At 38.9% G+C, this 27,781-nt stretch overlaps 1 protein-coding gene across 1 annotated transcript; it reads left to right on the forward strand.

The window, feature by feature from the left end:
• The first annotated feature begins 1,473 nt into the window (after nt 1-1,473).
• Nucleotides 1,474-24,105, forward strand: LOC129367282 (voltage-dependent calcium channel gamma-5 subunit). Its single transcript, XM_055041610.1, has 7 exons — nt 1,474-1,804; nt 15,812-16,045; nt 20,446-20,532; nt 20,799-20,939; nt 21,046-21,191; nt 21,904-22,168; nt 22,331-24,105. Exons 2-6 carry the CDS (start codon nt 15,850-15,852, stop codon nt 22,165-22,167), a joined length of 834 nt encoding a protein of 277 aa, XP_054897585.1. The 5' UTR covers nt 1,474-1,804; nt 15,812-15,849; the 3' UTR covers nt 22,168; nt 22,331-24,105.
• Nucleotides 24,106-27,781: the final 3,676 nt, after the last annotated feature.

The following is a 27,781-nucleotide window of genomic DNA, read 5'->3' on the forward strand; positions in this document are numbered from 1 at the left end:
TCCATATTGCCTGAAGCGAAACGGATGCAGTGACGTCACAGTCCAATTCACGTTCATATTGTTGTGAGGAATTACCAAGACTGAGTGTGTGAAGCAGAACTGAATTAAGACGCATATGTGAAGGATGCACCGCTCACTAGATGTGATTTTTGGGGTTTTAAGAAATTTACAAAACACTCAGATAGGCTATATATATTTTAACCCCCGCGGTGGTGTAAGGAGGTATTTGTGTGTAGAAAACTTTTTGTTTCAAGTACTTTTGAGTTTCAACAATGTTTGTTAGTCTAAATTCACTCAACACTGCATTAGAGAGGGATGAGAGGAATCATCCTGAACAGTAAAACTGCTTTCTGATCCACGTCCACCAATCAGACGCTGAAACCCAGAAACACGTTTCTCTGCTCCCAGATGTTCCTCATTTCACAAACCATCAGCGCTCACGGCTTGGTTTTCATTTGAAGGCGTCAGCGCCAGAGGGTGTTTTTATATTTCCAGAGCAGAAGTAAATATAGCATGTCTGAAATGTGTGAAAGCGAAAGGAATAACTCAGTCAGAGCAAAAGAGACGCCGACTGGAATCGGAATCCGGGCCTGGTCTTAGTCCAATCAGGTCAGCGAGCGGCGGCGGAAAGCGCCACGTCAGAGCCGAGCTGATGACGACTTCCTGATTCACTGATCAGTTGTGTTGATTAGTGAGACTCGCTGAATCAGGACTCCTGTTTAGAGAGAGTTAGTGGGAGTCGTTCACGCTCAGCACTGAACCAAATGCTCCGAGGAAGCCACGGCTTTAATTTGATTGGCTCGCCACACTTTACGACTTTACCGTAAAGTAAAGTGAAAATGTACAGAAGTACGTATTTGAATTTTTTCAACTTTTATTTCCCAAACAACGATTTTTATTTATTTAGTTAAACTGAGGTTGAATGTTTACCTGCAGTAATTTTTTACACATTAAGTGTAGAAGTGATAAAATGAAACTAAATGTTACTGAAGCGCAAAAAACACGGAGGAACCTGCACCAACAAATAGTGAACCAATTTAGTGCTTTTAATACCCGTCCATCCATCCATCCGTCCATCCATAGAACCAATCTCCCTCCTTCTTTCTTTTCCTCTTTCCTTCCTTCCTTCCTTTCTCTTTGGTTTTGTTGCATCTAGCAGGTTTTTTTTCTTTGCTCTTTCCTTTTTACTTGGGTATATTTCTCATGATCCGTAACCCTGGCATCGGGGTGTTGTTTTTGCCGCTGGTAGCAGCTGATTAGCGCCTCACAGCTCAAATGACACCTGAACTGCAACTCCAAATCCCAGAGGAGCTGAAAAAGAGGCTTCCTGGGTGGAAGACCGCATCCCCGACTCCAGCCTCTCTCTGCTTTCTGACCACACGGCCAGAAAGATGGACGAAAAAAAAAATGCTACAAAGCCAATGAGGTGGATGGTGTCGTATTGCTGCTCAATATTTTTCCTGAGCTGTTAGCGTGTCATGAGGACAATCACAACACTGTCACGCTGAAAGCCGCCAGCGCTGCTCATCAGATCCGGCATCATCTGCACGCTGCGTCCCTCCCGCGCGCCTCACCTGTGAGGAGAGGAAGAGCGCGCGAGCCGTACGCTGCCACGTGCCGCACGTCTCGCGCTCCGCCAGTTTCTGCCTCGGACGGGAAGAGAAGCGGCGCGCGAGCTCAGCGCAGCAGGCGGAGTTGCGTTACAGCCCGCGATAAAGTGGACGGACTGACCGCAAACACAGCGCGACGTGCAGAGGGAGAAGTTGCTCTTTGATTTCCCCCCCAACGAATCTGCTTTACGAAGGTAAATCATTTCCGACTACTTTTACTCGAGCGTTTCTTCGGAAACGTAGCTTTTCTTGACTGTTTCCAAGCTGCAATAGGAAACGTTTGACTTCCTCTTTACTCTTGAAACGAGTTGACAGAAAGCAGACGGTAAAGCAGAAATAATAAGTGACTTTTTTCTGCCTTCCTCTGTGACGAAAGAGGTGAGTGAGGACTTCACTGGAGCACTTTCGTTCTTTTTACTGGAGTGAAGGAGTCGCTCTGTTTGCCGTCGAGTCTTCCTACCATTACATGTGATTAATAATAATTTCGTCGTTTTGTTGGCAGCAGATTCGGTTTCGCGAGGAGAGAGGAAACTGAGAAACAGGAAGAAAGAAAATGAATAATATATCACAAAGTTAGCTGTGAAATGAACAAATTTCAATCGCACATTTAATCTGAAGCGCCACATTGTTATTATTACGCGCTATTTTCCTCCGAGTCCGTGTTGCTGACTGAGTCGTTTAACGTGGGAACGCGTTGGAGGTTCCAGCACCATGGACAGTGATCTCAGTTTGAACAAATGAGCCAAGTGAACGGATCAGTGATCAGTCATTGACTGCTGTTCGATTGGGAGTAAATGATGCATTTGTGAATACATATTGAGCTCGGGAAAGTGACTGTCAGTACTTTTCCCACATTGCTTTATCAGAAACCACTGATAAGTAAGTGAGTTGATGGGTTGCCGGCTCGCTTGACAGCCATATTTTTCATTTCACTTCAGGAAAGCAGAATAAATGTTACCTGTCATGTTCTTATTTAGGGGATCCGTAACATAATATAAAGTGGATTTAATTGAAACTGTTATTTTTTTTAGAATCAAGCGTTTGCACTCTGCTTGTTGGAAATAAAAACTCAATAAACAGCCTGTATGTAAACTAACCTGGCAGATTAACTCAAGGCTGCTTAATCTTTTTGAATTTATTCCCATCTTTCCCAGGATTAGAGGATTCAATCAATGCAAACTGCAGCGTTTTGGTTCTCCTTTGGCTTATTCTTGAGATACTTTTTTTTCTTCCTTTAGTTAGTCAGGTATTGCATGAATGTTGCATGATTTGCATCACAAGATGAACACTGTAGTCATTCAGCACAGCTTCTACCTGGCTTGCTGTTTTAAAAATAGTTTTCGTCCTCCTCACCTCAGCCTTTGTTCCTTGTTAACATCACATCGTTCACATGTGTGGGCATCTCCAAAAGATTCACGTTGCTATAGGCAAATATAAGTGAAAAAACAAAAACAAAAAAAGCAAATGCCAGAATCACAAATGTCATAAGGTGGGAAAAAAAAATGCCACTAAAGTTGATCGTATGTAATGCTAAATATTTTAAATCTGTGAACTGCTGCAGTACGTCGTGTCTTGCGTTGTGCCGACTCGGCTAGCTTGTTTTAAAAAGTGATCCGCTTGTAAAGTAAATGAATGTTTGCTGCTCAGAAGCAGCCATTTCTAGTGTCAGTGAGACGTTTAAAAACAAAGTCAGGGGATTCACACAGATTGAGCGAAGCTGGTTAAGAGAAAACCATATTTTTCTAAGACGAGTCTTTGGTTCACTCAAGGGAGAGACAGTATGGACGTCGGGCCAAGGAAATGTTCTCCATTTGACCTTTGTGAGCTTTCGGGCAGTTTGTCGATGAACACGGTGGGTTTGGAAACGTCGTTAGCTTCTTGGAAATGTCAGAGTAAAAGTAAAACTGCCTTCTCAAGAATGTGTTCACAGAGTCGGCTGTTCTAGTAATGCTAGCTATCTGAGCTAATCGTCGTGTTTGCTAATAAAAGATACCAAAGATGGTTTAAAACGAACATCTCCAAAACATTTAGGATTTGTGTTAATGCAGCAAAACCGCTCTCTCTCACAGTGATGTTGACTTTTTTTGCTCCCACTGGGGTTTGACATCCAAAAGCACCGAAATCGAAGCAACCTGAATGTTTTCATCCTCCAAAGTTGGCCAACACTTGTGCACAGCAGCACTAAAGACACACAGATACTCAGCCTGTCTTACAAGAACAATGAGAGAAAACATAGAACAGTAATCTGGTGCTGGAAGTTTAGAGCTCTAGTAAAATGTCAAATACATCTGGAGAGAAAAATATGATAAAGCATTTCACCCATCAAGGTAGACAAATAAGAAAATCCAAAGTATGTCAATAAGCCTTTATGCCAGGGCTGAGTGGTTTCCATAAAGACATGTTGGCAAGGCAGCTTAGAGACAAACAAATTGATTGTTATGAGGAATATAAAATGGTCAGTAAAGCTCCAATGTCTACAACAGAAGAGTAATAAGTTGCAATTAGTAGTAAAGTGCTTTGCCAATTTGATGAATAATAATAGTAAAAAAAAAAAGCATCTATGTGTGTGGAAGGAATGTTATAAGTGCTACACATGTCAACATTGATAAACGTATTTAGCAGGTTTTTTACAATTTATCCTTACAAATACTGGATTGCAAATGCCAAATAGAAAATGATCAGAAACCATGGCAACCTACCCTGGTATGAAACATGAAATGCAATGCAGAAATTTATGTTTCTTTTTCCCCTACGGTATTAAAAATGGCCTGACTATATCTCTTTAGATTACGGTTCTAATTGGATGAAGTCAGTTTTGATCAGTCAAAGATTTGCAAAATCCAAAGATTGGAAATAAGCCTCAGGATTCTGACTGGGTGGATCTCTAACATCTGTACAAGATTTCTTTTTATTGCAAAGCCTTTAGATGTTTGCTGTTTCATTGTTTAAATTCTTCTTTTGTCAGAGGAAGGTCTGGTTTCCACAGAGCTGCTTTTACATGTCTGCATTGCAAGGTTAATAGAGCGCAGGATTTTTTTCTTTCTCATTGAGTATGCAAGTGTTTCACGTGTCTCAAGGAAGAGCCAGTTGGATATGCACTTAAACACACTGCTGTAAATAAACATGCTTGTTTTGCGATTTTAATCAATCATCCGGAAGAATTGAGCGCAACACAGAATACAGATAAAAAGTGAAATAACTAACAACACTCTTAGCCAGATGTTCCCGGAGGATTCCTGTCCTTCTTGCCCGCACATATCCTAACATGTAATCAGTGTTTGTTGTTTTTTTTTTTTAAATAATTCATCATGAACGACGCATTTATGTAATATTTCCTTGCCCTGTTTTCGCTCCATCCTATCTTCCAGCATTTAAAATGCACTGCCAAACAGAAAGCCTTGTTTTGGGAATTGCTCATCTATCCATTCATGCTTAACTAATTTGGAGGCTTCTGTGTGTGGCGTTGCCTGGTGACAAGGCCATGTCAAGCTCCTGTAAACGGCAGACTTGTTCTCCCAACCATCAAATGGATGTTAGTACCGTTGCTTTGGGTCGCCCTGTTTTATGCCACTGTCATTTATTGGGTTTTTTTTTTCTTCTAGACGTTGCTTCTGATTTAATTTCACATGAAAAGACTTTGTTCCAGTTGTGGAGAAAATCATTTTGCATTAAGTAAATACGCATAATTGTCACAGTAAGCAACACTTGATCGTGGAAGGCCTTTATTGATCGTAAACATAAGTTAATGATTGGATTTATTCCTGCCATTGACTAAGTAGAAAGGGATGTGAAATAGGTAACAACAACAACATTAGTATTCTCCTTAACCAGCTTCAAATGAAATACTTGTTTGGAAGAAAACTTCAACGTTTATTTATTTATTTTTTTTTTGCCTCTCAGCTCAAGCTAGTCGCTGAACATGAGACTGTGCAGTCCTAGAAATCGGAAAATGACGGTACATGATTTATAACCGACTAAAGAGCAGTAGCACCTGAGAAAAGTTCAAATGAAACAGGAAAAAAGAGTGATCCAGTCGTGTTTCAGTGACTGGTCAGAAAAGAAGGAAATACAAAGAACGTTAAGGCCATTGGTCAAATTTGCGGAAAAGTTGCGATGACTGGTGAAAATTGCAAGTCCACGTGAAATTTTTGCGACTGATGAGTGAATTTTCAATAATAGTTGCACTCACAACACCTGACTATGAAAACAGCTTAAAAGCCGAATTGTTAATGACCTCAGAGTCCAGAAGTCCGTCTAGAAAACGTATAGAGCTTTCTAGCGTAGCCTAGACCCCCCATTTAATTAGCTGTCTACATACATGCAAATAAGTGACCTACTCAGGATTTTACATGGATTACAGGGATTTTTTAAAATGTTGAGAAGATGTGAAGGTGTGACACATAAATTTCCATCTACTTCCCTGCCTTGACAGCTTGAACTTGCACGTCTCCACCGTCTTCCTCTGTTCTTTACCAGATGAGATGTAGTAAGATGCGTTCCCTGCAGCGGAGCTTAAATTTAATGTGTGCTCTCTGGTTCTGGGAAGGCAGGCCCTCGAGGGTTAGCCAAGGCGTCTCCAAAATTAGTCCGCTGAGAAATTATTCTGGCTTGTTAATGCTCTAATGGAAGAAAGCATTAGTGCGGGAAATAAAGAGAAAACTGGAAGCATGTTCTACACATGACGGAACGCAAGTTGAAACAGAGGAAATTAGTTTTCGGCGGAGTCATTAGGTGCAATAAATATATTGCTGAGTGTTATGAAACATCTTAAGATGCCTACCCAGTAACCTAACAAAACACTGTTTGATTTTAGTATTGTTTCATCTGGATTGTATGAGATATTCCTGCCATTAACTAATTTCATTTGTTTGCATCTTCTTTGACGTTTTTCCGATCCCTTCCATGGCTTGTGGCCAACGTCAAAGGGAACTGTTTTAATGACTTTCTTCAAACTGTAGTCATCTTCTTGTCACTTCTTTATAAAAGCCAACAACTGTTTTTTTATAATGAGATAAACAAAACCTCACAAGGATTTTCAGAATTTTATTTGCTAAAAGAAAAATAAAACTATGCATTCATCCATCCTCCCTAATTTACATGCAATTTCTTAATCAACTTATAAGACCACTGCACTGAACCCCAATGAAAGCCTCATGGTTATTCACCATATAATGATTTCTGAACTCTTCCTGAGTAGTCAAAACATCAGATACTGTTACTGTATATTAACTTGTTGTTTTTTGGGGGTTTTTTCATTATTTGAGGTCTGAAAGCACTGCATCTTTTTAGTTATTTTGACCATTTCTCATTTTCTGCAAATAAATATAAAATATTTGTTTGAAATGTCAGAGATATACTGGCAGTTCATAGAATAAAACAATGTTTGTTTTACTCGTATACCCATCAAGAGTAAAATCAGAGAAACTGGTCATTTTAAGTGGCCTTAATTTTTTTCTAGAGCTGTGTATGTATTTACACACATGCATAAAACTTCCTCTGCATTTTCATTAATTAAAATAATGAAAACTTTGTTCAGTGAAATGCTAACAGTATCAGTCTAAGGTATTGCCACATTGCTTAACAGCCTTCCATCAGCAGCATTAGTCTTGATGGGTTTATTCATGGAGTGACCTTTAAATCTCGGTACCTGCCCACAGACGTGTCCAAACGTGTCCAAATTTGCTTCGGCCAGCTGGTTAAAAAAGGCACACTTGATAAGAGAATAGGAAGATGGTATTTGAAATACGAAGTTATTTTCTAAATATCGGCTTCCAGACTGCCAAACCCAATCTTTCTCTGTAGAAGAAGTGATCCAGTGTGGCAAATTCACTTTTCCTGTGTCAGACGGAGCTGGAGCCCCTCTGAACACTGACCGGCGTTAACTTCAATAAGCCGTTGGTCCTTTTGGAGACATTTGAGCTGCTAACAGAATGGTAATGTCTCAGGAAAGAAATCCTTTTACAAATTTTCAATCTGAATTTTCAGATTTTGAGAGCTAGGATCCTTTGGGAGTTGAGAAGAACGAAAAGATCCCTGCCATAAATTATGTATCCATTGACTAAATAATTGCAAATTCTATAAATAAATTTGCTTAATAAAAAAATGGCGATTTCAAAAAACTTTTTTCTTTAAAATTTACCGTTAGGATGAGAAATCAGTGTATTTCTCAAAACATCAATGGAAACAATTCTTTTGATTTGGTGGATGACGGCAGGCATGTTTTTTTTAATGACTTGTTGTGTGAACAAATTCATTCACGTGTGATTTTCTTCTGTAATGGAAACAACGCAGTCTGCTTTCTAAGAGACCTGGTGGATTCAGGGTCAGAGGAATCCTCTTTCTGTCCTGACATGGACCCAATGTGTGGCCCGTCAGTGAGACGAGAAATCACAAAGTCAACCGAGTGGTAAAACACTAACAGCCTTAAGCTCCATCAGACACCGAGTGAACTGCTTCACTAGTCTGTGATAAATGGAGACTTTCTGGGTCGTCGTGGCAAACGTGATTAAGCCTCTGATCCTGTATGTGAATCCACTCTCATTGCAAATGTGAGTCAGATCAGACTCATACTGCAGACAAGTGTAAATGCTACAAAGGAGATTAATCGGTCATTCAGAGGTTTTAAAATCACAAAAGGCTGTTTTACAAAACATTACAAACCAGGGCTGTACAATATCAATAAAATATGAAATTATGATACTATTGCTGAATATTGCAATGATGATATTGACTAATTCTAATGATTAACACATATTCCTTTACTTTCTTTTTCTTCATCCCAGTGTCACTTAATCCCTGTGAGCTTTACCATATTGGTCACTAAAGGTGCTCTGGGCGCTAGGACAGTCATCCAGCTGGCTGCCAAAGTTTTGAGTTAAAAATGTTTAAAGTTGACAGAAAATGTTAGAATATCACCTGATATTATGCGTTATTGTAAGACTGGAAGATTAATACCTAAACACCAACTTTAAAGCCTTAATAAAGGCAATAATTTAAAATGCTAAGCCTGGTGGGGGCACAAGTAAAGCCTGGTGGCCCACCAGGCTTATGATACGCTGAGAATGGGCATTGACAGCAGTGAAAGTCTATCCAACATATGATTGGTATGCAGAGTTTAGCTGTGTGACACTTCAAATGCAAACATCCAGATTTCCCTTTGAACTTTGAACTTGACCACGTAGCTCCAGTGATTTATCAGACACTAAGATCATGGCTGCATAAAGTTTCTGGGTCACTGACATTAGGTCTGTGATTTCAGAAGTTTGATTTCAAGGACATGTTTATGTTGAGATGTTGACATGCATTTAACTTGACCTGATCATTACAGGTAGATTCAAACTTTTTTCCATGTGTGATACGCTCTCATTTAACATCTGAGTGATGGGGACTTCCAGTTTCACTCAGCTGAGTCTGAGGCCTGATGACTTATCGTCTCTCTCTCTCTCACGCATTCGGGCGCCCCTGACCTCCGGCTTGCCCTCCCGTCCCTAGCAACGTCACCTAACAGGAGTCAACTCACACAGTGTGATTGGCCTGTCCACGTTGGAGGCAACAGAGGCTCTGCACTCACAGCCATGCTCTTACAGCCACAGAAACTGGGTCAACAAGCATGCCAGAAGAGATCTGCTCTGTGACACTGACATACCCCTTAAACAGAGTTATACAAACAAACAAATTCAAATTAGGGAGCCAGATGTCTGCGGTGTGATTTCTCACTTTGGACAATGCAGTACGTATTTCAAAGCTCTGGTCAGACGGTTAAATATTTGAATCAAGGAAGCATGGCTGGAATCACTCAGATGTTAAACCTGATCATGAAAATGTAGACCTCTTTACTTTCAAAGCAGCCACCGCTGTGTCTGTTTGTATTTAACTATGCAGTATACAAAGATAAGCAATGTCCAACAGCAAGGGCAATCCAATCAACATCTAGTTCTGAAACAATCGGATTGATTGTGATTAAACAATTATTAAAATAATTGTTAACTAATCTTGTAATCAATTAATCATTAACTGGAGTCCAAAAATGTTAAGAAAAAAAAGAAGTAGTTTTATGAAAACGCAACACACACAGAGCAGCAACTATGCAAAAACTGTAAAAATATGCATCAGTTATTTAAAGTAATGGAAAAACATTCTGCTCTACCAAAACTCCTCAAATGGTTCTGTTTTAGCTTCAAACCTTGTAAGTAAATCTTCTATTATGGACTTTTTATTATCAAAAAGATAATTGACAGCTTAGTGCTCCACGCTGTTCCTGCAAAGTCAAGCAGAAAGGACTGAGCTGATGTTAGAGGTATTTTTTTTATCTGCAGATGCATCCAAACATAAATTAAAGGAACGCTATGTTAGTGCATTTTAAGAGATAAAATGTTTATTTTGTCATTTAAAAAGAAAATTAAATTATTGCAATGTTGTACTTAAAAAGCTTTTAATTGAAAACTCTTCAGAATGTGGCCATTTTTTTTATCTGATCACTCGATTGATCATCAGAACAATCGTGAGCTGCAGCCCTGATCTCGTTGCCCTGTCTGACCTGACTGATCAAAACCTTTTGGTTTTTGAAAAAGTAATGTGTTATTTTTGCTTGGACCCCCTGGGATTGAGGTTGACCAGAGGCTGTGTGCACATTAAGAAAGTAGACAGGACAGACATTGGCCTACTTTTGGTGATGATGTGCCCTTTACTCCGGCAATGGCTGATGTACATCAGCCTGACTCAATATCAGCATGGCCTCCAGCCTCCAAGGAGAGATGATCTGCGTCAACGTACTGTGAAAGCATAAAGATCATTGGTGACTATAAGGTTATTGTTTTTTTGTTTTATTCTTTTGCTGTTTACGTTTATGAGACCCCTCTAAGACTACATTTAACGTCACTGACATCTATATATGATATAAGTACCATATGTGTTAAACGATCGTTAAACGTTGCAAAAATTCTGTTGTTCTTCTTTTATTCCTCCCTCAAGTGCAGATTAATGTTTATTTAAGATACAGGGCTTTCTTCTCCCCCCTAAGCCTTCGTAATGTTACTGAAAGCTTTCATCCCAGTGGCTTTGAACATTTAATGAGAAACATTTCTCTATAAAGATAATATTCCCTCCTCCCCGCTTAGATCAGTTAGCACACACAGACTTCTACAAAAGCAGATCAATGACAGAGATGATTAAAATTCATAAAGGCTGTATTATTGTGATGCCGTGTGGGCTCTCTGATGGGTATGCGATTAAAGCAAGTATACAAATTATGATTTTATTTAATGTGCCAACTCCTTTTTAATTCCAAAAGTCATTTTAAGTTTTGTTCATTTTGTCTCACTTTCAATACATGAGCGAGTGGAGTGAAACCTGGATCACAGCCCGACCTGTGAACAGGCTGTTATTTTTACACCAAAATGAAAGTTTTTCACACTAACAGATGCAAGAAATTGGCCCTGTTTGAAACTCTTTGAAATATTTGATTCAGACATATCGATATGCAGTTTGATTGTGTGGATCTAACGGTTTTGAATTGATCCTGCTAAATCACAGGTGTCAAACTCAAGGCCCAGGGGCCAAATCTGGCCCAATGTAGCTTTTTATGTGGCCCTCTATCAGTCTTTCCAGTTTTTCACAACTGTGTAAAATTCACGCAAAAACAAATGTCCACTTTTTTTTCTGATTTTAAAGCAAATTTTCTCAAAATTGGTCAAAAACATTGACTCCATAACTGATATAACAAGTGGTAAAGAGTCACATCATGCATGAGCAACAATATTGTAAAATTCCTTACAAATATTTCTAAATATTCATCACAGAAAGTCAAAAAAATACTGAAACAATCATAAAGTCCTGTTGGAGCAGCTATTTGTTGGTATTTTAACAGTTTAATTGGTTTTATCAGTATATTCTGGCACAACCGGCCCTTTAAGAACAATCAGATTTTTGATAAGGCCCAAAATGAAAATGAGTTTGACACCACTTTGCTAAATCATGACTGACCTGCGGTGATTCCTGCTTTTTTGGCTTTTAGCAAGAAAAATTTTGCTTTAGCAAATTATTTTTCTTATTAGTTTTCTCTACTGATTAAAAGCAGTAGACAAAACTAATAGACATAGCAGTAGACATGGCAGTATATTAGCTATTTTATGTTATAGCTAATATAAAGTGTAAATATTAGCTATAAGACTGTCTTTTTTATGCTCATTTTGTTCAATATGTGAAACTTGTTTGAATCATTTTGGGTTTATCATTTTGGTTGCCACTGGGTTTTACTCCTGCAGTATTTCCTGAAAAACATTTCTAGCTTAAGAAAGCTTTCACACTTTTACAAAAACCCATGCTAGCAGATAGCTTTTGAAAATCCTTAGTTACAGATGGGAATGTGTCATGACTTACGTTAAAATTGTGTATTTGCTACATTGTTTAGACGGCTAAAGTCCGTCCTGGTTGTTACTGGGCTTATCACCAATTCTTTTTCCATTTCACACACATATATTGTTACTTTGTCACTTCTGACTTCCATTTCCTTTACGCAAATAAATCATTTCTTGCTTGTGTACGGTACTTAGAGCATTGCGCATAAATTTCTAGGAATTGTGGGACATGGGAAAGATGATGTTGCTTTCAAATAAAAATGTAAATGCAGTTGAAAAGGTGTAATTAACATCTTTTGATGTCAAAATGCTGTCATAATGTTGTTGGGGATGATAAAGTCGGCCAATCAGACCCAACCTGCAACGTCTTTAAGTATATAAATCCAGTTTACGCTTTAAATCTACATCTGCCCAGAAGTAATGAATACATTTTTATTTAGAAACAATAAATGCTCATTTTCTGAAAACACTTCTGATGATTTTCATCTGGAAGGGCATGAACTATGTAGACCTCTGCAAGAAAAGGTTTTTGTGCTGTTGAACTGAAAACTGCCTTTTGGGTGAATGCAGCACACAAGAAAGTTTATTGAGTGGAAAAACAAAATCCATCATGTTGCATCGTGATTCTAAACAGCTTTAAATAAAGCACTTGCTTGGAGAAAGTGAGTGGTCTGTGATTGCACTACAGCCACAAATAGCTGTTGTTTAATGATAACCCTTTGACATTAACACTGGTGCTTTCAGTTACAGTGAAAATATTATTTATGCAGACTTCCCTACAATAGTAACTCTGCAACTGTGTGTTAAACCTACAATGTCCTGACAAATTATGTATACAACCTTCATTCTACCTGTGTACTTAATGAGGATTTTCTGTAATGGAACAACACAAGGCAGGGCACAGCTGTGAAAACGTTTTTTCAATATTTTGTCAAATAGGTGTCTCCTTTTTGTTATTTTTTTTTTTTGCTGTAATTAGAGGCTCAGCTTTATTAGTGTATCTCTCACCAACTTTCCAGATCTAAACAGAGAAAATGTTACCTTTTCATCTTGCATCTTAAGCTCTGCCATATTGGTGGCTGCACATCCATGAACAACAATCTTCAAACCACAAATTTTTAGATTCTTCTTTTCTAACACAGCACTGTGTTTTGATCTAAACCCTGCTATTATCTACCCTTCTGATTTGCCCTCTACACACCTTAAACAAAATGTCGCATGCGGTTCTTCAAGCAATGTCGTTATTCTTTCCACTCTTTCATAAAAGGCAGATCAGTGGAATAATAACCGTCCCACTTACAGATCCTCCCACCTCAGCTTGTGTTTGGCTGCTCCATTATTTACCAGCCTCCATAATGGCCGCCTCTTCTGATGAATGTTGTTCGTTTCCTTCCTGTCATCCTAGAGTGAAGGCCACATCCTGGCAGGTTGCCAGCCATAGCCGCTCTCATCCAGTTTTCAGATGATGATTGAACAGAGCTCTACGAAACATGTTTTACAACCTAGCCCTGCTTTAAACTTCTCCACAACTTTCTCCCCGACCTGCTGGCTGTATGCCTGGGTCGTTGTGCTGCTGTTTGTTTACTAATGTTCTTTAATTACACTGATGTTGAATTATATTGGACAACAGAAGTAAATCAACTGGTCAGATGACTTTTACAGAGAGTCATAACCTTGGATTTCATTAATGAATGACCAATTAATCTCCTTTGTAGCAGTTCATGTATAGGCTGTTTGACTTTTCACTGTTAAAAACCATTCAACATTTTCCTTGAATTTCATACTATGTGCCATCTGTGTTGTTCTGCCATATAAAATCATATACATAATGTATCTATACTTAGGATTTTGGATGTATAATGTGAAAAGATTCTGACATCTTATGTTAACCCTCTCAGGCTTAGTTATTTGGAAAGACTGTCTAAGTTGTTGCAAATCTGCAACACCTGCCTGGAGAGGGTTAAACCACTGTTACTTTATACTTAATTAAACTGATGTCTTCCTTTAAACTAGGTTTTAGCAAGTATGACATTCATAGATTGGATGATTAAATTATGGGGGTCCCTGGGCTGGAGAAGGTTTTGGTGCCTCATACACAAAGAAAAAATTAATTGACTAATACAAATTATCGTACATTAACAAGTAGTCAGATACATGAGTTCATACTGATGCATGGCAGTCTTAATGGTCTGTGGCTCCATGTTGTTCTAAAAAAATTTTTTTACTGTAATTTATTTTTAATTTTTAACTCATCTGTTTTTTTTTGTTTGTTTTTTGTACACAATTTTATTTACACAATGTTTTCAAAACACATAACAAAAGAGAAAAAAGAAACTAAAAAACAGAACCTCCTCCCCCCAAAAAATGCAGTCCTGGGCTACTGCCCCTGTAAACAAAGATTTCTTTCTTTCTTTTTATAATTCCAGAAGTACATATTTCAAAATGTGCTCAAAATACCTTCTTCTCCACTCCTCTTCTCTCCTGCTGATCTTTCCTCTTTGACGAAGCAGCAGCTCACACGTTTCTGATGGCACTTATATGAAAACATCAGCTCTAGTCTGTCGTTTTCTGTGGTGATACAAAACGCTGATCCACCGAGAGCCAGATGTGAAATGCCAGATTCAAAACGCTTTCACACGTTCCCCTGCGCCCTCCCAGCCTCGCGGCGTCACACTGGGAATCCATTATGTGAAGTCACTCCTTTTCAGCCAGCCTGCCAGGCTCCGGCTCCGCTCACCGGAAAATGCTGACTAAAGCCACCAGCTGATCTACACACTCTCACATGATGGCATTTAAATTTTTTTTTTTTTTTTTTTTACTTACTTTAGGAAGAGTGCATTATTTCTTGAGAAAGTGTTATGACTTACACTGCAGTCTTTTCATGAGAGCGACAAAATAATTTAGTCGGCTAGAAAAACATTAAACGATTTGCTTTAATAAAGATTAACCACTTAACCCTCTGGTGCTGTACTGTATTATTCAGTTTAATTTAGTTCCACAAATCACTTCTTGTATGCGCTGCCTTTTCTCCATTTGCTACAGTAATGACAACTATAACTGTGAATAAAACTAATAAGAATTAATAAAGTAGTACAGATAAACTTGATAACATGAATTTTGATTGAACTTCTCACTATTATTTTTTTCTTTTTAGGAAATAAGAGTTAATATTGTTTACTCAAGGCAGGAGGGAGTAACAAATTGCACTTGTGATTTTTCTTTTTTAGATTCAGGTTTGTGTTACTTTGGTAAATTTACAACGTTTCAAAAAAAGGAAACAGAACAAAACGATATTTTATAAACCAATGATTTACCAGAGCTTATTGCCACAATAACTGTTCTTGTACATACATTTACAGTATGTATAAATATGCATGTATTCAGGTATATATACACATCCACCAGTATAAGCATTCATAATTTTACACTTTGAGGATTTTTAAAGCTCACCAACATAAATGAAGATTATTATCCAACTTTTTCCACAGTTTCACACCAATTACTTTTGTACAATGCTTTACACATCATTGTCAGTATTTTATAGATGCATCAATATATGTCTTTACATTTTAAAGTATATCTCTGAATAAATAATATCTTTTTTGTAACTTAGCCAATGTTTCAATAGTTGCTTTCTTTGCTTTTCCCCGTATTCCTGACCAATGTGACAAATAGGGCACAACCAAGAAGGGAACCTTTTTACATTTATTAAATCTTTTATTTCAAACAACAATCCAAAAGTTGCTTCAAAGCCAACCTCAAGTTGACGTAAAAATGGCGTGTCTGTCCTGGTAAACATGAGCATCATCTGTGTGTGACTGCTGTGCCTTTTCTCCCCTCTCCCAGCTCCGCTCTCTGCCGGCTCCTGAGGCTGAGGCTGCGGCATGAGCCTGTGCGGCAGGAAGGCGCTGACGCTGCTGAGCAGCGTGTTCGCCGTCTGCGGCCTCGGCCTGCTGGGCATCGCCGTGAGCACCGACTACTGGCTCTACCTGGAGGAGGGCGTCATCCTTCCACTCAACCAGAGCACCGAGATGCGCATGTCGCTTCACTCCGGCCTCTGGAGGGTTTGCTTCCTCGCTGGTGAGTTAGGATGAAGTCGGAACGAGCGACGACATGAAGCAAAGCGCTGGAGTGAATCTCTTAAGTGCAAACTGATGTTGAAGTTGGATTTATTTATTTATTTTCACCCAGGAAGCGATAATAGACGACGCGCTATGCAACTGGCAGAACATCTAGTGAGGCGACGCTGTTGTGATAATGATAAAAGAGACAATAACAACGATTTATTTCTTGTTTTTTAGGCATCGGAATGACTGTGAGTCACAGCAATTACAGCCCCACAAACACAAACACTGCTCTGTAGGACACCAGTCACTTAAAGAAGTGTGGGTCGTATCACTGATATGCTCACAGTAACTGCATTAAATCATATTTTCAAATGAATTGATGTTTATTTCTTCCCTCGTTAAAGAAACAGTGGAGAACACAGCAAAATTAACACTCCGAATGATACGGACAGTTTTGGGGGGCTTTAAGCATCATTATTGAAATTTATTATGATCACAATAAATTATAAATGATAAGATGAATGCCCACCACTACACAGCAGGGCTGGTTTCATTTTATTAACTTTTTTTTTAACGCTCAATTTACAACAGTTTCCAACCCTGTCACTCAAAGTGCAGAAATGTGTAACTTTTTCAAATTATTTAAAATTTAGAGTTTCAGGGTCTTGTAAAGTTTAGTTATCTCTAAATTAATCTCGTTCGAAGCATTTACTTTTTAATGCAATGTGTTTCTTCCACATTTTCACCTGCTCTTATTTCCTTTCTTCTCTTTCTCCACTTGAATGCTGCAGGTACAGAAGATCAGTGTCTGTGTGAAGCCGCTGAATACTTGAGCATGTTTCGCTTCTTCTTCTTCACTTTCTGCTCCTCATTTGAACCAGTCGCTCAAACCTTAATGCATGTGTGTGAGCTTCTGCTCTCGCAACTTTTCAGCTACTTTTACTCCAGCTGATCGATGGCTGCTCATCTCTTCTTTCCTCACAGCTTAACCCATGACTGACTTACAATCTGTGCCTCTAAGTTTCTTGGACTGAAACTGATAAAAAAAAAAACAACAACAAAAAAAGAAAACTTGTTCTTGTTCCTTTGAACTTTTCCAATAACATAGATAGTTTGTAATTATTTTAGTCTTTTAGTGCATGGCTTTAGACCAGGGGTGTCAAACTCCAGTACTGGAGGGCTGGTGTCCTGCAACTTTTAGATGTGCCTCTGCTGCACCACACCTGAACAGAATAATTAGGTCATTAAGGCTCTGGAGAACTGAGATACACAAGCAGGAGGTAATTAATCCGTTTCATTCCAGCGGTTTGTACCTGTGGCACATCTAAAAGTTGCAGGACACCGGCCCTCCAGGACTGGAGTTTGACACCCCTGCTTTAGACGGTAAATATCACTGTTCCTCCCCCCAACTGCAGCGCTATGAAAGGCTTGCTTGGATATTTTTAAGAGCACTAACTGTTAGTTTTTAATCTTTCTTAGACACAAAATCCTCCAGGAAACTTTTTTCCCAGAATGAACCAGGTATTACATTTTGCTTCTGCTTTTCTACAAACTATGGAGACTGTACTGCTGTAATACATCTGTGTCTCAATAAATGAGAATTTCAAATGATCCAAAATATTTTTATCCCACCAATTCAGTTCATACTGTGACACGCAGTAGTAGGCTTCATGTGCTTCTTTCTGATTTTAGCTTCAGCTAATTAAAATGCAAAACTTTGTTGTTGTTTTTTCAAGCAGACAACCTTAATACGACAGGAATAAATTTTTGTTCTCATGTTTTGAAGGATTTATTGCGTCGTTCATCTCGTAAGCTGCATATTGAGCATCAGCTCCATCGAAATAACTTTCATTGTTCCCAAGGGACGACTTCAATTCAACACAACACAATTATTTAACAATAAATAAGGCGTGTAATCGTCACTCAGCCACAGCATCAGATGTAACTACTGTACCTTAGATTGTTTTTATTCCAATAACCTGAAACAGGTCAGGTTTATCACTCATCAGTGACGACATTTGTTGCTCCATTTCCGACGAGGGCAAATCTGTCAGCTAAATCGACGTCAGATTGACTTCACAATCTAACTTTCAAATTTGCTGCTGAATTCACACTTGCTGGAAAGCAAAACAAGCAAGTGAGAATTTCAAACCAGGCCACAAACAGCGGCACATGAGATCGACATGAATGTTGAAACGTGGCCTCTTTTTTAGTTTGCAGCACAAGCGATGCATGCATGCGTCATAGATTTCAGTCAGTTCAGAATAACAGTGCTTCCTTCTCTTGTATGTTTTGTGTGTGTGTGTGTGTGTTGTTGTTGACTGTGTGGGTTTTCATCCCAGCGGGGAGTGATCAGAAATAAACTAAGTTCAGCTACAGTCGATTTCATGCTGGTACATCTTGCCCGGTTTAAATCACACACAGTGCTTTTCTTTCCCAAACTTTAAAGGACCGGGGACGTTTTCCAAGAAAATCCACTGTAAACATGAACACACATACAAAGACGTTCACCCTGTTAAAAAAGTACATATACTACTTTCTTTAAAAACACACACACAGCATGCAGTGGTTTCAATTAAGTTTGATCTGTAATGTCCAAGAAAAGAAATATGGTCCCTTTTTTTAAACTCTCTTTACATTTATTATAAAAGTCATAATTTTTCTTTTATCCTGCTGACATTGCTAATATTGTGTAATTTAGCTGTGACCCACACATCTGCAGGTTTACCACATCATTAGTCTGTTTTTTACATGGTATGTTGAGTGAAGATGTCGGAAAAAAGAGAAAAAAAAAATATTGACCAGGTCCAATTTTCCACTGTATAGCTCCATTAACCTCTGACTTGTCCTTTTTTAATCACTTAGTCATAGTAAACATGCATCCAAATCCAGCTGATGTTATCCTGTGACTATCCAGGTCATGCTTGGCAGTAGGCCACACACATTAGCCAGAGGTTCAGTGAATCTTTTAGAGGATATTGAGTGGCCTTATTCGCCATTTAGCTATTGTTGTTGGTAAGTATTTGACCCAAAATCACCAAATTAAAACCTTTTTGGTCAGATGTTCGTGCTCGAGTTTAGATTTATGGCTCAAGCCTGAACCTGAGCCAGCCCAGGTCGGGCCAGATTCTCTGTGGTGGTTTTAATAAGCTGTAGTACGTACAGCACAGAGAAAAGCAAATGAGAATGTACATTAGAAATTTGTTTGGATCCACTTATTATGGTGTAAATAGAGTCGATAGTTTGACTGGTGGAAATGAAAGCGGGTAGGCAGCAGAGATTAGTCAGACTGTAACTAACAGTGTGTGCATGCGGCTCACACTGTTCACACTCATCAATCACACATCCCAGAGGATTTGCTCTTGACTCACCCTGCACTTACAACCAGCCACAAGAAGGAGCTGGAAGACGTTAAACAAGAGCTAAGAGCAGGAAAAGGTACACTGTTTACTTAAATGGTGGTCTAAAATAAAAATAATAATTAAAATAATATATTTGTTTTACTTGTGGCACGGTTCTGTTCGGGCTCAGACACAATATCTACATCCTCAAATGGGCCCAGTCTGATTTTTAGGGCCCGCTCTAATTCAGGCCTCGTTCACATCTGCCACTAAAATCCATCTGAGGGATTTATTTCACTCAAGTTGACTGCGTCACATGTAAACAAGCTTCTTGACTGAGTCAGAGCACGTCCACCTTTGTGATGAAGGTTTTTAAAACTTCATCACAAGTGCACTGAATCACTTTGGCTACATTATCACAATAGGAGCAACTTGCAGAGACCAGTTAACACAACATGCACGGTTTTGTAGTGTGGGAGAAAGAACTTAATTAGAAATCATATAAATGATTTTTGTTTATCTTTATAGCACCCTGACTATGCTGATTATACTTTTAATGACCGTTTTATATAGCTGTGAACAACAAAAAGCTACAGCGTGGTAATATGTGGTTGTATATTTTTAATTCATGAACCCATGCTGGGAAAGCTAGTTAGATATGCAGAGTGACCAAACCTCACCTCTTCTGACGCCTCGCTGTTTGGGGTTAATGAAACGCTGAGGAAACACACTTAGTGTCGGGTTTTACAGAGTGCGTATGAAAAACAGAAGGTGCTAAATTCTAACGTTGGGTTTTCTTCAAGCACATGCTGATGCCTTACATCAGCCAGCCTGTAGAGATGATATTTCTTTTCAACATCACTTCCTGCAGAGTCACAGATGGCATAAATAGAAGCTCTCTCACCCAGATTCACAAAATGTTCTCGATCCAGCAAAACGTAGGTGAAAGCTAAATGTTTCCCAGCGAGGCTGAGTTTTGCTTTGTCTCATTTGGGAGGCAAAACTGTGTAGTCAATTACAAAAAGTTTTCCTGATTCAAAGGCTTTCTTTTTCCTTTGTTTCTTGGTTTCAGGTGAAGAGAAAGGCCGATGTTTTACCATTGAATATGTGATGCCTACTAATGTCCAAATAACGTCTGAGTCCACCGTCAGTGTGCTCAGTAAGTATTCACTCACTCAAACCTTTCAAACTACACACAGCATGAATTCAAACTGGATTTGGTTTCAAAAAGAGTTCAGGCTGGGTGAAGAGATTCTGGTTTTCCGAGATTTAAAAGCAAAAACCCAATGAGACAAACAAGAAAGTCAATCTTCAAGAAAGTTGTGTTGTTTTAATACACAACAGAGGAACGAACTGCTCAAAATCTTTAAACTTCTTCCTCTAATATGGACTTTAAAAAAAATCACTTCTCTCCTGTTGTCTTAGAGATGATCCGCTCTGCTACACCGTTTCCTCTGGTCAGCCTCTTCTTCATGTTCATCGGCTTCGTGCTCAGCAACATCGGCCATATCCGACCACATCGCACTATCCTGGCATTTGTTTCTGGAATCTTCTTCATCCTCTCAGGTACCTTGCGTAGAGTCCAACAGTGACGCGCGCCGTCGCCTGCGTTAAATCAGTGAATACGATTTCCATGAGAAGCGTCACTGACCCGCCTCACGGCGTCCCGCAGGTCTGTCTCTGGTTGTCGGTCTGGTTCTGTACATCTCCAACATCAACGATGAAATGTTGAACAGGACGAAAACTAACGAGGCTTACTTCAGCTACAAGTACGGCTGGTCTTTTGCATTCGCCGCCATCTCCTTCCTGCTGACAGAGGTGAACTTCATAACTAATCGTTTCTGTCTCGGTTGCCACTGTTTCTGTTTAACGGAGACTTGCAAACGTTTTCCAGCCGCTTGTGGTTTTGCACAGCTTGTCATACATCAGAGTTTATTTAACTGTCTTATTTAACTCTTGTATTGGAAATATTTAACAGACCAACTTAAATCAGTACATAAATGGGGGAAAAACTATTTCACAACTTATACAAATGAAAAAAATGCATCATGCATTTGTGTTCAGCCCCCCTTTACTCTGATGCCCAAATTGCCTGTTGAGAAGTCACACAATCAGAGAGCAACTGGGTGCTACAGAATGAGAAATTCCATTAAATTGACTCTAAACTTACAGAAAAAAGTACAATTAGAGAGTGTACGTCAAACAAACAGCACTTGCATGTGTTAAAATGGTCTAGTCAAAGGCCAAACCTGAATCCAATTAAACATTGTGGCAAGAGTTGAAAATATTTGCACTTCATGTAGACTTAATCAGCTTGAGTTTTCTGTGAGGAAGAACGGACAGAGCTAGTAACGACATAGCCAAAAAATCCTGAGAAATTACTGTATCAATAATAATAACAATACATATATTTGAATTTTGACTGCAGTGTCACTTAAACACTTGGGACTTGACTTGAGATATTGACTTGTGAGCGTTCCCTCAGCGTGAAAGTCGACCTTGACCCTCCTGTGTTTCCCGGCTCTTCCAGACGGCGGGCGTCATGTCGGTGTACCTGTTCATGAAGCGATACACGGCGGAGGAAATGTACCGGCCCCATCAGGGCTTCTACCGGCCCCGCCTCAGCAACTGCTCAGACTACTCCGGCCAGTTCCTCCACCCAGACGCCTGGGCGGGGCGGGGCCGCAGCCCCTCCTCCATCTCCTCCGAGGCCTCCCTGCAGATGAACTCCTCCAACTACCCCGCCCTCCTCAAATGTCCAGAGTACGAACAGATGTCCTCCTCGCCCTGCTGAGGTGCGGGTCCCACATCGATTTAGTCGATTTAGTTTAATTTTTTCCTGCCCTCGCTTTGGCATTTCGCTGTCAAATAATTTGATATCATCCATTTTGAAATTGACTTGTCTCTTTGGACGCTGGTAACATTTCTCTTTGCTCTCTCAACTGCTCCGTTCGTAGCTTTGGTTTTGGGTTTGAAGGAAGCGAAGCATGAGGCTGCTCCATGTGCTTCGGATGGAAGAGGAAGGTTCAACTCCCGCTCCGTTATTTAATGACTCATGCAGACTTTGCATGTAACACACACACACACCCACACACACACATCCAAACATATGGCTGGGAGGTTTACATAGAAAGCATTAACCATTCGGTCTTGTTGCCGACTTTAAGGAAACTTTCTCACAAAAGTTTATTTCATTAAAAAAAAAAAGCTATATCATAAAATTTCTTTACAAGCTGCAGTTCACTGCTGCTAATGTGTCGTGCAGATTCTTTTTTTGAGCATGTTTACATTATGTTAAGAACCACGTTTCAGAACAAACGGTTTGAATGGCACAACTCTGCAGAGATCCTCTCACACCACGTAAAATCAACTTTATTATATAAAACTCCTTTTTATATAAGCAAGAAGTTATACGGGCATAACATGATGGGAGTGATTATGAAAACTGGTGACTTTCATTTGTGTATTTATTGTCTAATTTCTATTCTCAGAGTATTTCACTGTACATTCTCATGTTTGACAAACCTTCGGTCAACTTCCAGAAGTAGAATCGATTTTAACCTCACTGCACTGGCACTAAGAAGAAACGACGGGTTTTGCATTTTAAACCACTCATGTAAAGGTGCATTGAAGCTGTTATTTGAATTTGTGAATGACTGTTTCAATTTATACGTACGTGTCATGTGTACATGCAAAGCTAAATATGCATATATGTATAGATTTTACCTCGCTCTCTCGATTTGTGGTGCAAAAATGCACAGTAGCTTTACTTTGTAAAGCAGAAAATGTGTTCTTGGCCCAGCAGGTTGGTACAGGAGGTGAAGTGAGGTAACATTTCTAAAGAAAGCAAGCAATCTGTTGATTGTGGTCATCAAATCAAATGGATTTGCAGATGTAAAGTGTGATAAGACCGGAGGGGACGTGTGGTTACTCATGTTTGAGGTGGAATGTGATTGAAGTCAGGTGGAGTTAAGAACTATTTTCATATAAAATTGTCGTGAATGTAAGACGTGCTGAAAGAAAACACTGCGAAAAGAGATTTCCTGCTTTGAATACCTCCCCAGACGGGACAGTATGCAGTATTAACCCAAATTACAGACATATTTTTGTAACACCTTGTAAGACCAGAACGTGCAGATGTATGTGTCTACATGTGTGCATTTAATGCAGCAGCAAGCATTCACTGGATACATATATTTAGTCTCGTGCAATCACTTGCCCAGTGTTTTTATTGAAATTATTGTCATTATATGATGTTGCATGGTGTAAATGCCACGTGAAATTACTGGTTTGTAGCATTCGGTCGCTGAAACGCGACACATTCAGTGCATCACAAAACACAAAGAGTTCAAGTCTCGCTCTTTTGGACCGTTCTGGTAGGCTGAGCTGTAAACAACAACAACAACAAAAAAAAAGAAGTTGCTCATTTTAAACGCTGTACATATTAAATCATTGGCGTGCACATAAACTCCTTTCTGTATAAATGGCGGTGTATGTAATATAATGTAATGGTGGTACATTATGTTAGGTTGTGTCACCTATGTAGCTCCGTCTGCCTCCTGATTCCCATCAACAGTGTGAGCTTCTGCGTAATGTTAAGCTGACATGTGGTATATAAATACATGGTATCAAACAAGAAACCTGTATGTGCATATATATATGTATATACTGCAGTCATATTCACAGTGTTAAATGTGAACTGGATGGTATGAAAATAAAATTAATGTGATTTGCTAAATGCTGGCTGTTTTCTCTTTGACTACTACAGCTCCTAAAACATTTCAATCTCCCTGAAAAAAAAAAAAAAAAAAAAAAAAGTGTATGCAGTTCCACCAAAGCTGCAGGATTTGAGCTCCCTGTTGACAGTCCCCAGAAAAAACGTTTTGTTGTGCGCTACCGCCACCTACTGGAGTGATGAGTGCGTCTGCAATTTTAACTATAACATGCATCTTGTCTTGTTAAAGCCTCTGGTTCTTACATTATGACAAAGACAATGAAAAGCATGATGTGTGTATGCAGACCACGTAAGAATACTCTGATATACTTTTGGAAAAATATTCACAAAATAACTAAATATTGTGAATACGTTGAAAAATGTGTTTTGCTCTTACGGGAAATATGGGTGCTGATGCAAATGTAACATGTTGCCAAAAGTATTGGGTCACCGGCATTTACGCACACATGAACTTAAATGACGTCTCAGGCCTGATATAAAGATGAAGATGTAATACAGCTCCAACTCTTGCTTCTATGACAGTCTGCAAGATGATGGTATGACTTGAACCACAGTCTACTCTCCATCCCGAAGCTGTTCTGTCAGGTTGGGATAAGAACTCTGTGCAGGGGCCTTCGACTTCGTCCTAGAGAAAAATCCACGTGTTTTCGGACTTTGTTTGGTGGAGTGCTGTGTGGTAAAGTTGGAACAGGAAAGAACTGTCGCCCAGAGAGGTATGTCTCATCACCCCAAAGAACGTGATCTGATTGTGTCTAAAAATTGAGTCTGAAGGAAGCAGAGTGTAAATAAAAAAAAGAAGAGGACTAAGGATTAAACCCTGAGGAACCCCTCAGAAAGGAGGGGTAAAGTGGACAGAACAGTTTCGATATTAAAACTAAACATTCTGCTACTCTAGCAGAAATGAAGCCAATCTGGTGTTCGAGGCGAGAGATATGAAAACTGTGGTCTACAGCATGAAACGCTGCTTTAACATCTAAAGGCACAACAATCAGAGAGCTTCCAGAACCATCAGATGATTAAAGACCTGCTAATGTGCTTAAACTTTGCTGTGATATAAATTTTCGAAACCAGACGGGAAAACCTCCATGATGCCACTAGTTTCCCAAAATACATACAAGGCGGGTAGAAACTATTTTCTCCAGTATCTTCCAAAGAATGAGAGTTTTGAGTTTTGAGGGGGATACTCCTTTAAAACGCCATGAAGGCATCTGCAGAGCAACAAGAGTGCTTCATTTGTATAACCACCTTTTTAAAACCTGCAAATGAAACAAATCGAAGTAAGAACAGAAATGGAGAGGTGGAGTGTCGGGAGGAAAAGCGGTTTGCAAGGAAACGAAAGGATTGATTACATGTGTCAGCAGAGGCTTCAGGGTGGATTATCTTATGGAGAAATTTCCAAATCTGGACTTATTGTACAGTGTTAAATTATGCTAATGCTTAAAAGATGTGCTAATCTCCAGGGTTTTTCTTTTTTTTTTACACGTTTTAACGGCTTTATAGTCGTCTTTTCATTGATTAAACAAAAACATTTTACTGCATTTTAAAGTAAAAAGAATAAAAAATTACTTTTTCCCGAAGTTTTTCATGTCGTGATTCGGTTCAATAAAAGTGAAAACACTTTTAAATCTTCACAAGAAGTGAGCAAACAGGAAATCCTACCATTGTTTTAATATGACAGTAAGTGTTTTCTTTTAACCTTGACATAGGTATGTTTTTGCTTTGTTTTCTTCAGCAAAACTTAACATTTAGCTGCTGCTAAAAAAATACAAAAATATCACCATCTGCTGACTTACAAGTAGAAAAGCATCACTGGTGCAGAATTAAAAAAAAACTCAAATCTGCCTTTTGTCTGTTTTTAATTGGACACTTTTCTGGGTTTTGTTTTTGAAATTTAGCCATGAATGAAATATTTAAAGATAACAGTGGGTAATTGTTTAAATGGGCCTGTAATTCCACTCTGACCAATCACATGTTAGACATCAGTGTGACTGTAGGAGCTGGCATTCATCCGTCTGGGTTCATGGGACGGAATTGGTGCTAATGCTAATGAAAGGATGATCTGCAAGCATAGTGAGAGATTCTGACCCAATGAACTTTAGACAGGAACTATTCATTGACTGACTGGAAAAAAAGTTCTGACTTTTAATACCACTGAAAAGAAAGAGATAGAGAAAAAAAGCCCACATAAACAGCATAAAATACTCTTTTTTTTTTTAAATTAATGACCAGTGTTGACTTTTCTTGCTGTGCTTTGTTTAGTTTTTCTCAATAGCTCCATCTAATGTCACCATTGTGACTATTGAGTAACAACAGTGACATATATTTGGTATATTTGTATATTTCCTCACTTTGGTAGAAATAATTTCCACCAAAGTCTCAGTTTGGTGCTTTTAAAGAACATAAATATGAATACACACACATCGATGCTATTTCAGCATTCAACAACACTTTATGATCTCTTCCTAAAGGCAGATGAAGTGACAAATATGCAATTTAAAACGATGACAAAACGCAACTTGATTAAAGTTAAATCATTATTTAGGTTGTGACTGAAAGTAAGTAACTGTACCTGAAATCTATTAGTTGCGTGAAACACCTTTTCGGTTTCTTATTTTCTGTTTTTGTTTTGCTCTTTATATTTACAAAAAACCCCTCATACTTTCTGCGCCAGCCGTCCTTGAATATGAACAGGAAATTAATCATTATTTTTTTCTGTTTTTACTGCTACAGGCAAAATTTTTGAAATACTGCTCCTCATATACCTAATAACTGGGTCTGCAGCTTTGAAATAATATCTATCTATCTATCTATCTATCTATCTATCTATCTATCTATCTATCTATCTATCTATCTATCTATCTATCTATCTATCTATCTATCTATCTATCTATCTATCTCTATCTATCTATCTATCTATCTATCTATCTATCTATCTATCTATCTATCTATCTATCTATCTATCTATCTATCTATCTATCTATCTATCTATCTATCTATCTATCTATCTATCTATCTATCTATCTATCTATCTATCTATCTATCTATCTATCTATCTATCTATCTATCTATCTATCTATCTATCTATCTATCTATCCAATATGGACTAAACCTCACTTCACTAATTGCTCCCTGCCAACCATGCAGGTTCACACAGCAGACCTCTGACGCCACCGTGTGGTGACCGAGCAGCACCGCAGGGCGACAAACAGCATGTGTGTGCAGCTTTGTGCCGTGCAAACAAGTTGTTTTTATTATTGTGATTCTGTTCCTCTTCTTTATTGTAAGAGCGGATGCAAGAAGCAACTGCTGTGAGAAAAAAACAAAGAAAGGAAAACTTGCTCTGAGCCAAGACTGGAAACATGTCTGAACCATAAACTGTCTGCGTTGGGCTCTCTGAGCTTGTAACTTTATTAGCCGGAAAAACAGAGATGTATAAATCCTCTGCTTAATTGCTACCTCTAAAATAAGCCACGGGTCTCTGTGTCTTCAATATTCTGTAAGAGAAGAAGACATGCAGAAAAAAGAAAAAGAGAAATGCTGCTGTAAACTACAGCTTGCCAGCAAGGCTCTGACAGCCTGGGGGCTGACGATGTGTTTGCTTTTTATTTATTTATTTATTTGTAGCTTCATCTCACGTGGTTTTATTTCTCTGTTTTGCTCCAGACACTGTCTG

This window comes from Poeciliopsis prolifica, unplaced genomic scaffold (assembly GCF_027474105.1).
Source record: "Poeciliopsis prolifica strain line A6 unplaced genomic scaffold, Auburn_PproV2 SCAFFOLD016, whole genome shotgun sequence".
Taxonomy (NCBI): Eukaryota; Metazoa; Chordata; class Actinopteri; order Cyprinodontiformes; family Poeciliidae; genus Poeciliopsis; species Poeciliopsis prolifica.

What these genes read in the sequence shown, in the direction of transcription:
- LOC129367282 (XM_055041610.1), top strand. Translation starts at nt 15,850, where the DNA reads ATGAGCCTGTGCGGCAGGAAGGCGCTGACGCTGCTGAGCAGCGTGTTC. An exon ending in GAGGGTTTGCTTCCTCGCTG is followed by an intron (nt 16,046 to 20,445) that starts GTGAGTTAGGAT and finishes TCTTGGTTTCAG; the next exon opens with GTGAAGAGAAAGGCCGATGT. An exon ending in TCTCCTTCCTGCTGACAGAG is followed by an intron (nt 21,192 to 21,903) that starts GTGAACTTCATA and finishes CGGCTCTTCCAG; the next exon opens with ACGGCGGGCGTCATGTCGGT.